The 17,738-nt window shown below is 44.2% G+C and overlaps 3 protein-coding genes and 1 long non-coding RNA gene across 5 annotated transcripts; 3 read left to right on the forward strand and 1 right to left on the reverse strand.

Moving 5' to 3' along the window:
- Positions 1 to 1,623: 1,623 nt before the first annotated feature.
- Positions 1,624 to 9,306, forward strand: wdr48b (WD repeat domain 48b). 2 transcript variants are annotated; one of them, XM_076973667.1, is made up of 19 exons: positions 1,624 to 1,780; positions 2,928 to 3,068; positions 3,321 to 3,396; positions 3,485 to 3,567; positions 3,675 to 3,804; positions 4,188 to 4,276; positions 4,751 to 4,852; positions 4,972 to 5,196; positions 5,605 to 5,679; positions 5,768 to 5,870; positions 6,200 to 6,297; positions 6,389 to 6,496; positions 6,598 to 6,694; positions 6,840 to 6,935; positions 7,034 to 7,142; positions 7,243 to 7,330; positions 7,464 to 7,540; positions 7,672 to 7,867; positions 8,096 to 9,306. In XM_076973667.1, the coding sequence occupies exons 1-19, from the start codon at positions 1,733 to 1,735 to the stop codon at positions 8,189 to 8,191; spliced, it is 2,037 nt and encodes a 678-aa protein (XP_076829782.1). In that variant the 5' UTR covers positions 1,624 to 1,732; the 3' UTR covers positions 8,192 to 9,306. The 2 variants fall into 2 exon arrangements, with proteins under 2 accessions (XP_076829782.1, XP_076829781.1); XM_076973666.1 differs by having other exon boundaries at positions 1,629 to 1,780; positions 3,318 to 3,396.
- A 30-nt stretch (positions 9,307 to 9,336) lies between these two features.
- LOC143475748 (uncharacterized) lies at positions 9,337 to 10,667 on the reverse strand. The gene is made up of 2 exons (XR_013121109.1): positions 10,523 to 10,667; positions 9,337 to 10,400 (listed from the first exon to the last, which is right to left on the reverse strand). It is a non-coding gene; the product is annotated as an uncharacterized LOC143475748 (long non-coding RNA).
- Positions 9,919 to 13,957, forward strand: blvra (biliverdin reductase A). The gene is made up of 7 exons (XM_076973668.1): positions 9,919 to 10,070; positions 10,662 to 10,785; positions 11,055 to 11,174; positions 11,924 to 12,021; positions 12,177 to 12,284; positions 12,382 to 12,550; positions 12,859 to 13,957. The coding sequence occupies exons 2-7, from the start codon at positions 10,667 to 10,669 to the stop codon at positions 13,121 to 13,123; spliced, it is 879 nt and encodes a 292-aa protein (XP_076829783.1). The 5' UTR covers positions 9,919 to 10,070; positions 10,662 to 10,666; the 3' UTR covers positions 13,124 to 13,957.
- Positions 13,958 to 14,104: 147 nt separating this feature from the next.
- coa1 (cytochrome C oxidase assembly factor 1) lies at positions 14,105 to 16,934 on the forward strand. The gene is made up of 5 exons (XM_076973670.1): positions 14,105 to 14,548; positions 14,721 to 14,847; positions 15,630 to 15,781; positions 16,181 to 16,257; positions 16,592 to 16,934. The coding sequence occupies exons 2-5, from the start codon at positions 14,754 to 14,756 to the stop codon at positions 16,674 to 16,676; spliced, it is 408 nt and encodes a 135-aa protein (XP_076829785.1). The 5' UTR covers positions 14,105 to 14,548; positions 14,721 to 14,753; the 3' UTR covers positions 16,677 to 16,934.
- Positions 16,935 to 17,738: the final 804 nt, after the last annotated feature.

A 17,738-nucleotide genomic window follows, 5' to 3' on the forward strand; every position in this document is an offset into this window, starting at 1 on the left:
CTCGAGCCTTTGCCACACAAGGTCGAGAGCTGCATTTGGATTGAAGATGTGGACTGAATGGACTCTTTTGGCTTGCTGACCAGATTCAACTCCAAGCCATCTTATCATTAAATCTAGCTCTTCTTGGGCTGTAACATTTAAGTCTCAATGGCATTTTGAAAAGACGCCTTCCATGCCCAGTAGTTCTCGGGGTGATCGTCAAACTGCAAAAGCCACGTACTTAACATTTCTCTTCGTGTTAAGTATCTTGTAATGTCCGGTACACCTTGTATCCCTGCTGGTGTTGGAATAGTGTCATATGGATACAGTTTGGGGGGATTCAGTTCCTCTCTTGACAGTGTTTGGTACTCCACTTTAATGTTAGCCTTTTCTACACTGTGTGTGCTTCGGTCTTTTTGTTCATAACCATTGTGCACTGGTCACACGCAGCTTTGAGTCTATGCTGCTTGCGTTATCCATGTTCTCTGTATTGTCTGCAAGGTCCACTTGTTCTTCTCCTGGGTCTGGTGTTTCTGAGGTTTCTTCCCTTTCTGGGAGGTTCTGTTGATAGGTCTTTACTGTCCGTAGCCTCATGGTTGGTGTGCTGGATGAATCTCCTCGTGGTTGTGCCCGCTGTGGTACTGTCCTTTTACTGTGCTGTCCTGGCTCTGAGTTATCTAATTTCACCAGATATACAGTGAGTTAATGACGCTTCAAATAATCAAGCTTTATTTCCTTTTTGTGTTGATTTATTTGTAGAATGGCCTCTAACCATTGTCCTCTTTAGGCCATCGTAAAACTAAGAAAAAAATGTACAAGCATAGCATTAGCTATCTAACATCGTAAACTATCGTGTTACATGTTAACTGTAGACCACACAATGACAAATCTATATCAGCAACCCAAATGCACATATTTTACACAAACAAAAAGAAAATCACCATTTTGTCATAGTTCGATACTTACGGACAAATCTCGTCCAAGGCTACAACGTTTGGAGTTCAACGCTCCGAGGAGCAGAACGCACTTCCTGAACCTGCAAGGTTGTTCTGGTTCTATGCAACACACACTTAAAATTCACACTTTACCCACCACGTTCTCATTTCACCAATATAGTTCAGCCGTGATCAGACTCCAGTGGGACATCACTGATGTGTTTCTCTCTTTGGCAGAGATGTCAGTTATGTTGTCAGGTGACACAACACAGGATCCATGTGCAAGTGATTTATGATTGCAGCACTGTAGACACTTCACACTGAAAGCACCTTAATGTGGTTGGGCTTTTGATTCAGAGAACATGTTTCATCAATTTTTTTCTGGCCTTTTCTTGCTCAACTTCAGATAAAAAATTATATATATATTTGCAGTCCAAGAATGTTACATTTGCTTGCAGTACTGTTATTTGGAAGCAATAATTTGTTATTGTTGGTTTGTTATTTTGTTTGTCTGGGTAATTCAATGTACAGTAAAGGTTTCATTGTTTAGAATAAGGAATGCAGTAGAATAAGTTATCTGCTCTTGTTATTGTAAGCGAAAACTAGTAATGCTACTGATTAATATTTCCCTCTGTTAAATATTGTGTTAAATAATAATAATAAAACATTGTTCGTGTGTAAACATTTAACTTGCTTTTGTCACTTTTGTTTTGATTAACATTAGCTGGCTCTAATATGAACGTTAGATTCTTGCATGAACAGGAAGTCGCATTTATTATGCCCGGACGTGACGTTGTGGTTGACTGTCAACATGAAAGATGGCCACTCATCATAGACAAAACGCTGCTGGACGGAGGAAAGTCCAGGTACTCTCTCTTAGGCGTTCCACCTCAACTTTGTACATGCGTTGAGAAATATAAGAAAGACGTTTATTCTCGTATGTGTATGAAACGGACGCACACACACGTTCGTAAACGTGTTTCGTAATGCGCGGGGCTGAAACTGGAGGTGTAGGTGCCGTAATGGTCGCCAGTACCGCCTGGTTGGTGTCCAGCTGACCCACCTGCTTCACCTTCACCCGTCTCCGTCGTCCACATGTGTCCGAAATAACGTGTCCAGCTCCGAGGTGGGGCTGTTGAGACTGTGCCAGTGTGTTTAGTTGCAGTGGTATCTCGCCAGGTTCGTTAGATCACTGCTGCATTCAGCGCTACGTGATCTGGGGTGATGGAGACACGTGAATAGAGACACTAACGTGACTTAAGCCCAAAACCTTTATTAGTTTTATGTTAACTAACTTACTTTTATAACTTTTGCTTTGAAATGATATTTGATCAAAACAAGCTAGCTAATATATTGGCATGTGTCATCTTTTAAGTGGAAGACCTCAAGCAGAATAGCATGAGTTTACAAGAGTGTTATTTGGAGAGTAATCGAGAATGCACGTCTCTTTAATGCAAATGAAAAGGTGTGTTGGTACCACAGCAGGTTGGACCCACACAGGCGCTCTGTTGAGTTGTGCTGCCCATCCAGACCAGCTGCTCAGCGGATAAATCCCTGCTTTTACTTTTTCCTCCATGTTCATCAAATGGAGTGAATTTGTGATGTAAAATAATGTTTTTTTTCCTTTTTTACAGGGAGCATTATTTGATATTACATATTGACTGTCGAGATCTGCTACCCCTTTAATTTTTAATAATGATACTGCAGTAGAGTATAATTACTGCAGTAGAGTATAATTACTGCAGTAGAGTATAAACTGTGCTTCCCGTGGCCTTGCTGTATACTCTTTTTTTTACATTTTTTTAATTAAAATGAAGTTGGGCTGTATCTTTATGGATATACACAACGGTAAATGGAAACCCATAAGGCAGCAACTTCCCGTTACGGTTGCATTTTTCGACAAAGCAGCACAACCCGAAAGCAGTTATATAATAACACATTACGACACATTATAAGCAAGTACTCTTAACGTATCGACGGACTGAAGATGTTTTTTTGTGTCTCCGTCCGTAGGTTTCGTATGTTATCAGAGACGAGATAGAGAAATCCAATCGCAATGGGGTGAACGCACTCCAGCTGGACCCAGCCCTCAACAGAATCTTCACTGCTGGCAGGGACTCCATCATCAGGATATGGAGTGTCAACCAGCACAAAGTACTCTACGTCTGTTATGTTGATGCGAAGTGTTGTGTACGGCGTTAAAAGCTACGTAAATTAGACCCGTTTGCGTTTTGAGGTACTGTACCATAAATCAAATGTAAGCAACTCGGTGCAGTTGTGGTATGAGCGAAGACATGGGACAAAGAGATGATTGAAGATGTTTGTGAAACTGTAGAACTACAGTAATGTGTAATTTTCTGAGATCCTGGAAGTGAGTAACTTTACTGTGGGTTTTTACTCCAGCAGGATCCCTACATCGCTTCAATGGAGCACCACACTGACTGGGTGAATGACATAGTACTGTGTTGCAATGGAAAGACGTGTAAGTCTTCAGCACATTGCGTTTGGTCTTCTCTGATGGACGCAGTCAGATGTTTCACAGACCCGGTCTGTCTCTTCTTTTCCTTTAGTGATTTCGGCGTCATCAGACACTACAGTTAAAGTCTGGAACGCGCACAAGGGATTCTGCATGTCAACATTAAGAACACACAAGGTTGCCCGATTGATCTGTTTTAGGGATCGATTCAAACATAATGACAAATCTTTTTTGATTTGTTTGATGATGGTGATGACGGTGACGGAAGTTGTGTTCTGTCTCAGGACTACGTCAAAGCACTGGCGTACGCAAAAGACAAGGAGCTAGTCGCATCTGCGGGCTTGGACAGGCAGATATTCCTCTGGGACGTTAACACACTAACGGCACTTACCGCATCAAACAACACAGTCACCAGTGAGTCCATTCTCAATCACCTCAGCGTAACTTAATCCAGTCAAATTACTCGCGGTCAGATCGAAAAGGCCATTTGAGCGCTAATGTCGCCCTCTTGTGGTGAAATATGAAATATGAAATTTGAGTTTCAACAAGCAAGGTTCATGGGGTTCATTCATCAAGCACATTTTAATTTTGCATGATGTAGAATTTTAGTCTACCATATTTACCATATATTATACATTAGTTTATTACATAGGTAGGAAGTCGGCCATTATAATCAGGTTGTTTCATGGGTAAACTGATGGGGAAGTATTCATCTCAGATACGCCAGGGTACAGTTTTGATTGGGTAGTGCTGATTGGGTAATATAGTGCTGATTGGTCCATTCTTTTGTGTGACAGCTTCCTCTCTGAGCGGGAATAAAGACTCCATCTACAGCCTGGCTATGAACCAGCTGGGCACTGTCATTGTCTCAGGCTCCACAGAGAAGGTTGGAGAGTCTTTTCTTGCCTTCAGAGTTGTAAATCTTGTCTTAAAGACAACTTGGTGTCCTACAGTTCTAGTTTTGCTAATGCTGAATCTGCTGTAGTGCTGAGCAGAAGAGATTATGCTAACTGATCTACACGAACTTCTACTGATCGTTTGCCTGACTGGGTTACTGGCTCCCAAAAATTACCATGTGTACAGAAACTCTGTTGTTAGACACTTGAATTGTCATAAATTGTAAACTTTGTTTTTTATATAACAATTTAAACATTTCAGAGTATTTTTTTTTTCATCTAGCTAACCATCTTGTAGAATGAGTTACAGTTGTTGAAATGTTGACGTGTAGCTTGATAGGAAAATGGTGTGTTCACATGTCTTGTCTCTTGATGTGCAAACGTGTTCATGCATGTCAAATCCCTTGGTAGGAAAACAGTGTGTTCACGTGGGTTACGTCTCACGTCTCTTTTTCCTTCGGTAGGTCCTGCGGGTTTGGGATCCACGCACGTGTGCAAAGCTGATGAAGCTGAAAGGCCACACGGACAACGTGAAGTCGTTATTACTGAACAGGGACGGCACTCAGGTACACCACTAAACATATGAATATTTCCGTCTAACCGACTCATTTTAAACGCGTCAGCCGCCGTGTTTGGGGTTTGTTCTAAACGATGACCAGGATGTTTGCTCCGCCCACCCTCGCAGTGCCTGTCGGGCAGCTCGGACGGCACTATCCGCCTGTGGTCGTTGGGCCAGCAGCGCTGTATCGCCACGTACCGCGTGCACGACGAGGGCGTGTGGGCCCTGCAGGCCAACGAGGCCTTCACGCACGTCTACTCCGGCGGCCGCGACCGCAAGCTCTACTGCACGGACCTACGTAACCCTGACATCCGTGTGCTCATATGCGAAGAGAAGGCCCCGGTTCTCAGAGTGAGTGTGGCAGAGGCTGTTTACTGTACTTAGGTGGTCCTCTCTGTGGCCGTCGGCGGTTTACCCTCCGAATAAGATGCGGTCGGGTGGAGATTTGATCCATGAGCTCAAACCACTCATCAGAAAAGCAATTTAGAGGAGGTTCCTGATTCTCCGTTCATGGTGGTCGTCGGATATCTTGAAGTGGTGGTTCTGGTGGTAGATGGACTTTTCAAATAACGTATTCACAAAGGGGTTTTAGTTTTATTGACCTGGGGTGGGTTTCCCGAAACGTTTGTAGCGCTAAGTACTTCGTAACTTCGTATGAAACGTACAAGGTTAAGAAGTACTTAGCGCTACGAACGTTTCGGGAAACCCACCCCTGTTTGTTTATTTGTTTATTCTTTCTCCCTTTTCCTCCATGTTCAGATGGAACTGGACCGCTCAGCAGACCCTCCTCCCGCCATTTGGGTTTCCACAACCAAGTCCTCTGTAAACAAATGGGTACAAAACACCACTGTTCCTGGATCAGCTGGTCGGTCTGTGCTGTCTAATTACATTAACGCTCACACTCACACTTCTTTATTGCCAGTCTCTAAAGGGAATGCATAACTTCAGAGCATCCGGTGACTATGACAACGACTGCAGCGCCCCCCTCACGCCACTGTGCACACAACCTGAGCAGGCCATTAAGGGTAAGCCCCGCCCCCATTGTTTATGCCACGCCCACACAGACGTGAACGTAGGGCTTACTGATAAATATTTGATCCTTTTTTGTTTGTTTGTCATTTTATATATTTTCCCTCTTTTATTTCTTTGCCAAAAGTGTAGAAAAGTTTAAGGACAAAACATGTAAACACTCTGAAGTAATTTACATTTTGCAGTTATGATCTTGAGTTCCTCATAAGTATATAGAGAACGGGGGATAAATCAACCGTTTTTTGTGTTGATCATTCGTTTTGTTCAATGTTGCTTTTAATAAACAATGAGCAGATTTTTCAGGTCAGTTGTTTATGGCCTGCAGGGGGCGCCAGCATAATTCAGTGTCATATCCTGAACGACAAGAGACACATCCTTACCAAAGACACCAACAACAACGTGGCATTCTGGGATGTTCTGAAGGTGGGGAGGACTCAGCTGCTATGGTTACAGGGGGTCTAGCTGCTTTTGACCAAAGGCCAAAGTCTCAGTTTGGGTTCTGTTTTGTTTTTAGGCGTGTAAAGGAGAAGACCTCGGTAAAGTGGAATTTGAAGAGGAGATAAAGAAGCACTTCAAGATGGTCTATGTTCCTAACTGGTTTTCAGTCGACCTTAAAACAGGGGTGCGTTTTTAAACACGGGGTTGCTCATCTCTGTGTAAACTGCTGTTGAGAAGAAAGGTCAAAGTTCAGCCGCTGACAGTAGTGTTTCCACTCCCTTATAGATGTTGACCATCACCTTGGACGAGAGTGACTGCTTCGCTGCATGGGTGTCCGCTAAAGATGCTGGTTTCACGAGTCCCGATGGGTCGGACCCGAAGCGTAAGCCCCTCCCCCGTGCCTGTTGTGCAGCTGGCTCCGCCCACATTCTGAAGTGCAGAAACATGGTCAAGAAAACTCTAAACCAACTTGCTAAGTGATACGTTAACCATGCACACTGTTTGTTTGTTTGTTTCTTTGTTTACAGTAAATCTGGGTGGTCTGCTGCTGCAGGCGTTGCTGGAGTTCTGGCCGCGGACGCACATCAACCCCATGGAGGAGGAGGAGGGCGAGGTTAACCATGGTGAGCTCCCCACAACACACACACATGCGCGCACACATCAGGACACCCCTACGTGAGGGATTCTCCTGCTAACAGGGGACGTTCCTTCTGGTGTGCAGCAGTAAATGGGGAACAGGAGAGCAGGGTGCAGAAAGGGAACGGTTACTTCCAGGTGCCCCTGCACACCCCCGTGATCTTGGGCGAGGCGGGCGGCAGGACCCTGTTCAGGTAGGACCCCCGATACTGGAGACCCGAGACCAGCAAAGTGGCTAAAAACAAAATCAAATACCCAATAGTGATACCTGACCTTCGACTGTCTTTCACGTAGGTTATTGTGTCGAGATTCAGGAGGGGAGACCGAGTCCATGCTGCTGAACGAAACCGTCCCACAGTGGGTCATTGACATCACCGTCGACGTAAGCGGTCCCTCTCACCTTAATCCCTGGGACACAAGCCTGAGATTGAGATCGAGATTGAGATTTCCGTGTCCCCCGAGTGTCCCCCGAGTGTCCCCTACACCAGCCATTTCCCCTTTTCTTTCTGTTGCAGAAGAACATGCCCAAGTTCAACAAGATCCCATTTTACCTGCAGCCACACTCGTCCTCTGGAGCCAAAACGCTGAAGAAGTAAGGTCTACTTCCCGTATAGCCTCATGCAAAAGATGATTAACCAATCAAACGATGAGCCATGTAGCCAATCAAACGATATAGCCGCGAGTGACTCAAGCAGGGTGGGCTTGTCTGACTCGCTTTCTCAGGGACCGCCTGTCTGCCAGCGACATGCTTCAGGTGAGGAAGGTGATGGAGCACGTCTATGAGAAGATCATCAACCTGGACGCCGAATCTCAGGCCGCCGTCTCGTCTGGCTCTGCCGAGAAGTCTGGAGAGCAGGAGAAGGAGGAGGACGTGGCGGCGGTGGCTGAGGAGAAGATCGAGCTGATGTGTCAGGATCAGGTGTGGCCACCATCACACACACCCTCATTGCTTCTGTTCTGCTGGTTCCTGCAGCCTGTGCTGAATATCTGAAGTATTTTCGGAAGAACAGGACGAGGAACGTTCAGTGACGTGATCAAATCTGACCTGTTTAGGCCGTTTATGTTTTTGTGCAGCAGAATCATGATGTTGTCAACCTGGGTGGCTACTATAAAGCGTTTGACTGCTTAAGTTTGGGGTTCCTTCCAGGTTTTGGATCCAAACATGGATCTGAGGACAGTGAAGCATTTTATCTGGAAGAGTGGTGGAGATCTGACTCTGCACTACAGACAGAAGTCCACGTGAGACGACGCGAAGGTCACGTGAGATCTCCACGAGCCCGTTATCACCTCTAGCTTGCCTTCCTCTTTGTCAGCCCATCTTCGCCCTCCCGCCCAAAGGAGAGTCGTGGAAACGCTTCACTCTGCACCCCACCACCGTCCTCACGTTTTGGGGATCATCGGAAACGCAAACACGACAGACCTCATCGCACCGGAACGCTTTAAGACGACCGTCGCGGTTTGAGATTATTTGCATTGTGCAGTAAAACTAACCCAGGACGTTTGCCTTGTGTTTTTACCCTCCGTTTGCCTTTCTTCTTTTGACGTTTTTACTATTAGTGTGAGTGAGGGCGGCTTCGAGAAGACGGCTGGAGTCCTCCGGCGTCTCGGTGAACAGTGTGGAAGGCTGTGTGCGCACCCTCCAGTTTAAAACGCGCTTTTGATACATTCCAGAGAGTGAGATGCTTTACTTCATCCTGGACTCCAGCACGCTTCCGTTCCCAGTGCTGATGTACCACTCGGTCCTGTCAGTCTGTCCTGTCGCCCCAGCGTTGCGGGACTTTTGCGGCGGGGTTGACGGACGCCCTCGCTTTCCTACTTTAGCTAATGCTGTTTGTTTTAACATGTCTTCATGGTTTATTTGGCAGTTTGTTTGTTTTCTTTTTTCTTTTTTGTAAATAGCCCACTTTTATTTCAGACTGCTTGACGTAAGTTATTATCCTCAGTTTATGGAAGGTATTTTTGTATTCTCTGACGTTGGGAGAAAGCAAGAGAGGTTGGAACTATCAAAACAACAGAAAGAGCAGAGCTGGTCTCCACCAACTCTTGCACAAGTGTAGAAGAAGTCATCATTTCTAAATGAAAGATAAAAGTACTATGGTCAGATATGCACAATGGAACTGATTGGAATGTTTATATCCTAACTGATTTGACTGATTTAAAGACTTTCGACTCTCTTAATAATGTGGTGTTTTGCAGGTCCACGTCTGTAAGTTTGGGCCCTCCTTGAGGGTGGCCCTAAGAGGAAAAAACAGCTTCTGAATAAAGAGAAATTTCAAATCACTGACAAATCTAAGTGGAAATGATGAGACCATATAACTATTGTATGTTTCCTATTAAAGATGGATGCTCTCCATGCAAGATTGTCTCACTGGACACTGGGCAAAAACAAACTAGGCATAATTTTTATTGTGCATGTTTAAGACGATTAGCTTCAGTAACAACTGACAAAGCTTTGCTTTTGTTAGTACTTAATAATGTTCATGTTGTCAAAGTTAATTCCAGGAAGTCTTATTAAAAATTAAAAAATTGGCTGGCAGTAGCCTAAATGTAAATATGAAGAACAGAAACATGCTTACGTAAGGATTTTATAAAACTTCCCTTTTGGATGTATTTTATCTAAGCTGACATGCTGTTCTCAGAAGGGTTTGTTAACAGCTGGTTTCTTGTTCATGACCTAGAATTCATGAAATGCATGAATTAAAAAAGATTTGAAATGCTTGCACACAACATTTTACACACATCTTAATTACCTAAAACACTTGAAGTCAGCTCTGTAATGAGTGTACACCAGGCCATGTTGGAGTGCATAAATGCAAGGTTGAGATTAACAAAAGTAATTTAAATCTAAGGGTAATGACTAACTTGTGCTGGTTGTGTATTTCTAACACAATCCTCGATGGTCAGGACTTTGATTTTGTTCCAGCAGGCCTAATTTCAGTGTCAGCTACAGGGCGCGTCCGTGTGACCACACATTGCGTCAGAGGCACAGACGCCATTTTTAGCGGCCACTCCAAAGTTGAAGTTTGTGAGTTGCTGCTGAGGCGCAGGAAGCGGGTCCTTGTCTTTGCCCACTAACGGTCTCTAAAGCAGTCTGCAAAAACCTTCTCGGAAGACTTTCTGTGGTAAGTGAGATTTATAACGGTAATTTAGCAGTGTTGCTATACGCCTTTTCTTAGTACTCCACGTCCTGCGTTATAGAATGGCAGGAAGGTGAATTCAAGGCTGATTCTTCTCATGTCACTCATCGGTTGAAGTGGACGGTTCATTGCGCTTTCACACAGGAGTTTCATACTCTTGCACTTAGTTTGCTAAGCCATAATAAGTTATTAAACATGAATATTAAACTGGTAGCTTAAAGTTTTCACACGTAGCAGTGAGTGTTTAAGTCCGTTTTGCAGGATGTTGATCTGGATGGTTGCAGCCCCACTGCATTCTTGTGTGTTTTATTACCCCTAGATTTGGGATTTGTTCAAAAAGCATCTCGTCATTTCACCCCAAAATATTTTTTCCCCATCTTACATGGTTAATTTTCAAAAATAAGGGAATAAGCCCATTAAAGGTCATAGCAGCTCACCTTGCAGACCACGCATGAACCTTCATGAGTGTAGAAGGTCCAGCAGGAATCTGGATCAGATGTCTGAGCTTCAGTGTTCCTCATTAGTGTTGTCAGGTCAGAAGGTAGCTGTCCACTAACACTGCACCCTTGTCTGTAGGCAACATGTTCGGGTCAGTGGTCATAGGTCTTGGCATGGCAGGTAATGCAAGAATACGAGACCTGCTTGCTCCCCTAGAGTCCAGCGTGGCAGAAAAATTCACCATCAAGGGCGTTGTGTCCAGGTTAGTGTCTGAGAAAACAAACCTGTTCAATTTGATAAAAGATGCAAGTTGCAAAACATGTAAATAACACTGGGAAGAATCTTGAAGTGATGGTTGGGGTGGTGTCTTATCTGCAGACGGCCGTTGTGGCCAACAGACGATACGTCTGTAATCATGTTTTAAAAACCAGACTGTCTGTGGAGATATAAATGTCACTTCTTTGGCAAGTAGCCACGGAGCCTTCGTTATGACTGCGGGAACGAGAGCCTGATCGATGTCCCGACCTGTAGGAGGACCGTGGGGGACACGCAGGGAGTCCCGCAGATCCCGCTGGAGGAGGCGCTGTGTAGGAGTGACATCCAGGTGGCCTTTGTGTGCACGGAGAACGCCAGCCACGAAGAGCACATCCGGTAAGGTGGACACGAGATCAGCCGTCAGGGATCAGCCCAGGTTGGCCCTGAACAGCCAGAGATCAGCGTTCTATATTTACCTGGATCCAGCAGGTTATGCACCAGAGTACAACAGTTTCTCACCATTACTGTTCAGATTGAATGATAGTGCTTTTTAGGACAAGGACAGAAAAGATGGATACTGGGAATATTTGCTATTTTTACGTTTTAAGAAATTTAATGAATGGAAAATTATGGAATGGATGTGTTTTGTGTAATAATAATAATAATAATAATAATAATAATCTTTATTTGTATAGCACCTTTCAAACATACGTGCAACTCGAAGTGCTTTACAAAATAATGTAGTAAATGACAAGATCGGCAAACAAATAACAATGGATTATGCAAATATTTTATTCTCTCTTAGTTACATGCAGTTTCTTTATTTTATAAGCAGCAATCCTTGCTCTGTGATGTACAAATATGAAGAACAAACCACTACATTAACCAATTCATGTATTGAAAAAATTAAGATTTTAATGCTTTCTTAATTTTTCTTTGAACTAACAAAAGCCATAAGTTGGTGGACATTTCTAACCCACCTGAAAAATGAGAAATATATTTTTTCCCATGCTGTGATGATTCAGTCACAGTGCACATTTCCTAAGATGTTTTGCAGTCGTAGTGCGGCCACTTCACTGAGAAACTCTGTACTCTGCATGAGGTGCAGTCGCTGGTGTTTCTCATACTGTTCGGTTTCTGGTCAGGCGGTTTCTGGAGGAGGGGATGCATGTGTGCGTGGAGTATCCCATGGCCCTCAGTTACACGTCTGCGGTCGACCTCTGGGACCTGGCTCAGGAGAAGGGTGAGCTGATTCAACACTCACGCTTGGAGGTAGAAGTTTGAGGGTAGATGTTTTGGGGCAGAAGACTTTTGGGCTGGAAATCTTAAACAAAAAAACACGGGAGGGTGGCCATCACCAGATTTCATCTTGACCGCCGTCTTGCTGTGTGGCTCTAGGTTTGGTTCTCCACGAGGAACATATTGAGCTCTTAACTCCAGACTTTAAACAGCTGAAGAAGGACATAGCTGGGAAAACGTTGGAGGAGGGAACTCTTCATTTCACAGGTGTGGGCAGCACAGCAGGTTGAAGTCCCATCTTAAACGAGACATCAGCGCGGGTTCAAGACGCTCATCTCTCCTCCGTCTCGCCCTGCTCACTCAGGAGGTCCCCTCAGGCCGGATTTCGGTTTTCCCTCCTTTGCCGGCATCGCCCGTCTGACCTGGTTGGTCGATCTCTTTGGCGAGCTCACTGTAAAAGTGGCAACGATAGTTGAGGATGTGGAGAGGAAGCAAATGAAGTTGACAGCCCACTTTTTAACCAAGGATCAGAAGTAAGTTTGGTATATCTCAGTCATATGTCTCTAAAAGTAAAGAGATGATGACCGTATACTGCTAGCCTGGGGTGGGTTTCCCGAAACGTTCGTAGCGCTAAGTACTTCGTAACCTCGTATGAAACGTATGAGGTTAAGAAGTACTTAGCGCTAAGAACGTTTCGGGAAACTCACCCCTGGCTAATAATAATAATAAAAATAATAAAAAATCAAAGGAAACTTGTACTTGTGACTCGTAACGAGCAAATTAGAGTCCTGCAGCTTCGTAGTGGAACAGCTCGGGACGTTTGTGTTCAAACACCCCGCAGGCCTCTGACGTGGATCGAGGAGCGTGCGGAGGGCCTGGGCCGGGGCAAGCGCGTGCACCTGCGCTTCGACTCGTGCACGGTGACGGAGCTGCCCGCCGGCCAGAGGGGGGCCGTGGGCCTCTTCATGCAGGACCTGGTGCTGTTCGGCCGGAAGCTGCAGGGGGACGTGCCTCCCGGGGAGCTGCAGGCGGAGCGGGCCCGGATCCTCCACTGTCTGAAGCTGGCCGACAGCATCCGGCAGATGTGTCACGGGTCGCTGCCCTGAGACGGCGGTCCCGCTCCTGAGAAGGACCCTAGCACGGAGATCGGGGTGTGAGTGGGGTGGAGGTTTCATTTGGGATAAACGTGGCAACTTTCCACGTTTGTCTGTGATTTGTAGATGTTTCTCTTGGTCTTGCGTTGCAACGATAGTTTTACCAGCGTTGTTAATGTGGAGCCACTGGAGGTGTGTGGAGTGATGTCTGGTGGAGGGTTTTCTAAAGAAATGTCTCCTCATAATCTATTACCACTTAAGAGGTCTTTTTTAGATCTGAGAAAAATGTTTGACGTGCTTTCACTTGTAATAAGAAGTGCATTCCAAAATGCCTTTAGTCAAGTTTCATTTCTCTTTTTTTTTTTTGTGTGTGTAACCTTGTGACCAAAAATTATGTCTATTAGAAAAAGCCAGAATACAACATTTGGAAAATGCTTTTGTTTAAATCCAATCTAATCTACTCATCTTTACAATAATAATGGGTTATTGTCATTTTGGGGAAATTTTATGTGCATTTTATATGCAAAATATGCTTTTGTTAATACATTTTGAATACTATTATTGTATGTTTTATAGTATTTCACTTTTGAACATTAGGGGACAGATGGAAACACAGAGCTGTAGTTACAATACTAACAACACATTTGAAGCTGTAAAACATCTCTAAATGTTCATTCAATGTGTTGCGACTGCACTGCTAGTCTATTTATTGTTGTTTACACAATGAAAGGTCACACTGATATTTTTCCGGCACAAGATAGATTTGTACAAAAATGATACTCCATGCATTGTTGCACAAATGTCTGTAGTGACAAATAAACCAGTTTAAACCAATTTTTAAAAGTACGTTTGGAAATCTTGACTTTTATTTTGTCAGTACGTTCGGATACAATATGGCCGCCTCCATGCTGCTCATGGTCAGTAGCCGTTCATCATTAACCGTTTATGAAAATGTAAACGTTGCTTCCGTTTGGGTGAATGTCATTATTATGCTTTTTCTCTCGTCATATTTACGTGCAAATTCATAACTTCGAAAAAAGTTACATTATCACAACTAGCTACTTATTCCAGTTAGATAACTAGTTCGCTATCTACGTTTAAGTCAGGAGCTAGGTGCCACTTGACTAGTTAGTTAATAATGTAATGTTTATGTAACGTTATCCGGGTAGATAACGAGCCAGCACGCTTTCTCCTGGTGCATTTGACAGCTCTCCCCTGCAGTCCTGTCGTCCTCTCTGGTCCTTTTCTGATACGGTGTTATTGCTTCTGTGCGTTTGATTTTCCCAGTGTTGTATGTGCTTGTATTCAATGTAAGTTAATGTGTATGATTGGACTTTACAGGCAAACACTAGCACAGATTTACCTCTTTGGTGAAGAAGTCTTGAGCAGCGAAAACGGTTAGCCGAGCATTTTAGGAAAAAAACCACAAGCCAACCGGTAATTCCTCCAGTTTTATTTAAACATTGGGATTAAATATTGGAAAATACAGGCACAGTAATCCTTATTCATCTAAATATAGACTTTCATATCCTGACAAGGTTCATGTTTAAGACTACAATATTCCCCCTCCAAGTCCGATCGCTGCTCACTAACACATCCTGTGTCTCAGGACTGCACCTCTGGGTTTGGGGCTCAGTTCAGGATGGGCCGCCCCACACACCTCCTGCAGCAGCTGACCATCTTCATCACCATGGTTACTGGTGGAGGTTGCGCTGTGATGTACTACCTCATGCAGAGTGAGTGGACTGGAATCCAATCTCCCAGAATGACACAAAGTTGGATTTATTGGAGCAGGGTAAATAGGTTTGGGGCCCCGAACTGGCGGTTTAGACTCTCAACGACGTCTTAGAGTCATTATTTCTGATAGATGTACTAGCAAAGGTTGTGAGAATGTCACGGCGGGTCCCTCTGTAGCTCCTGGTTACAGAGAACAGTTTTATTACTTATGAGCTGAGGTCAGAGCGCTTCTATATGACCCATTTTAATTTAGTCTAAAACAGTGGTTAGCCGTTTTATCTACAACGAGTCATTGTCATTCCAACCGAGCAGATGCACTCCTGAATCCACGTATTTAGTAGACGAGTTGATTCGTGTGAACTCCCGGGCTGTGTTCGAAATAGTCTACTACATACTACTGGCATACTGATCGAGCCCCAAATCAGTATGTCGTATGCAGTATGTGACCAAAATGAAAATTTCCAGTACGCGAAACATACCCGGATGACCTACTACTTCCGCAAAATATTCCAGTACGCAAACAGAGCTATCTTCGTGGTGTACTGCATCCCATCATGCAACGCTACGTTCATGTGACCCTGTAGTGTGCTTTGCTTTTGTCGCATACTGGAAACTGTACTGCATACTACTACGAGGACCAGTATGCAGTATCCAGTATATACCGAGTCCAGTATGCAGTATCCAGTATGTAGTAGTCTATTTCGAACACAGCCACTAAGTGACTGTTCTTCCTTGTTGCCTCTTTGCCCCGCCCCCTCCATCCCACCCCTTTCCATCCCAGAAAACTTTGCTAACTCAGAGTACCATCGATTGGCTGTGGAGCAGCTGATAGCCCACTCCTCTGCTATGGCCAGTCTGGGAGCTCCACCCCTGAAGGTTCATAACCTCCACTTGAGCGATCGGCACAACCGCGTGGACCTCACCAGCGCTCAGGTCAGGTTCTGATGACGCTGATTAAGGAAGCACTGATAACGCTGAAGGTGACGGCCGGTCTATATACCGATTGTGATTGTCGTTTAGGTGATCGTAATGGACGTATTTATAGTTGGAAACATTCTGTGGGATCACACACATTGAAGGAGGATCGATTAAACAAATTAAATGCATCCATCTGCTTTTAAAAAGCTCGTAGAAATAGCAGGAGCTCACAGCATCCCCGTTTATTATCGGAAGTTCACATTAAAGGTCCTTGACTTAGCATGTGGAAGTGGAAGCTATGAACAGCTGCTCAAAGTTGCATTGGTCGATTGAACTGTCCGTTTAATTGAGACGGAATAGCTTGCACGGGGGCGTCCCGTTTTGTGATGGACATTTCTTGTGCCTGATTGGCAGCTGAAAATCCCAGTGACCGGCTCAAGGATGGGGGGATACCTGTACACAACCTCCGTCAGGGACGCTGTGATGAAAAGGTATGTGGTGATGAAGAGGTGACGAACTGAACCTAGTTTTGTTATCCAAAAATCCAAAATCCACTGCTTGAAAAAGTACTGGAAAAATATTTAGTTAAAATGTGATATAAATGCCTGTAAGTATTACATCATGATTGTAAAGACAGCAGATGGATTTTAAAGGTGTCTCCAGACCTACAAACTGCCTTCATGTCTTCATAATAATATATGCCTGTTTAAAAGTTGGGGAAATTAGAGATCACTTTAGCGTAGACCTTCTTCCTGTTGTTGTTAAATTCATGGTCTCCTGTTAGCTCTAAAAACAATTTCCTCTTCCTGGTTCTGTCTTTCTCAGGTGGTGCCTGCGGCAAGTGACACTACAGCTCAAGAGTGGCGAGACCATCGACATCTTCCCCTCAGCGGGATCCTTCCAGCCTTGATGTTCAAGGGCCTTGTGAAAAACACACTGTGCCAACAGCTCCAAAGGACGTTGTGGTGTCCTTCTCTTTTAACAGGAAGTGCAAACGGATGAGTTCCCCCTCAGCGAAAAGACACAGACAGACTGAGCAGAATGAGTTTCATATCAGCAGCTAAACCCTATGTGCTTGTCTGATGTTAAACGTCTGACGTAGTTTTTTGTTATCGTTTGCTCAGCGTCTGATTCATATGTGTAACAATAGAAAGGCAACAAAAAAGTGTTTTGAAGTGCTTTTCTTCTACAAATACATGTCTGTGTTAGAAAATAATTACAGTAACATCCTACGGTGACCTTGTGAAGCCCTAGTCAAGTGAATATGTGCTTACATCTTAACCTGAAGGAATAGAACGTCTAAATGGTATTTTCATTTCTTTTCGGCACCTGACAAACCGCAAACCGATAGAGGCACAAGATATGTAAGCAATTAATTAGGTTTCTGAGGCTGTAGTAAGCTTAAGACTGGATGTACAAGATGTGATTCTTGCAGGTGCTTTGCATTGCTGGGTAGTTTCTGTTGAGAATACAGGACTTCTGGCTTCCTCAGACAAACAAAGCCATCGGACACAAGTCCTGAGTCAGTTTTTAGTTTAAGTGGTTTTCTGTCTCAGAAAGAGGTCCATATAGTGTATAGCCATGCATGATAAAAATTAATGTGATTAGAGAGTTCCGACGCTGCCGCTATTTTGACAGCGATTAATCCGTCACCCGTTATATTGTTTTGACGACTGTCACTAGAGGGCGCTGTTTGTCATGTTTTAACTTAAACCAGCTGCTTCTGGAAGTCCACTGCTGCTTGAGCTGATACTGATACTTACACACTAAATAATCAGGTGTGCTATATGCGTCATTAAGGGCATTCTGAATATTGATGTGGATCCTCAGGTCTTACAATTTCTCCCAGACACACACACTCCTGCTCTCCATACATAATTCTTCCAGGAGTTACGACTTAGCAATAAATCAAGTAAATTTAAATAGTAGCAAATTAACAAAGTCGAATAAAAAAAAAGGGGGGGGGGTGCAG

The sequence above is a fragment of the Brachyhypopomus gauderio genome, chromosome 14 (genome assembly GCF_052324685.1).
Source record: "Brachyhypopomus gauderio isolate BG-103 chromosome 14, BGAUD_0.2, whole genome shotgun sequence".
NCBI lineage: Eukaryota > Metazoa > Chordata > Actinopteri > Gymnotiformes > Hypopomidae > Brachyhypopomus > Brachyhypopomus gauderio.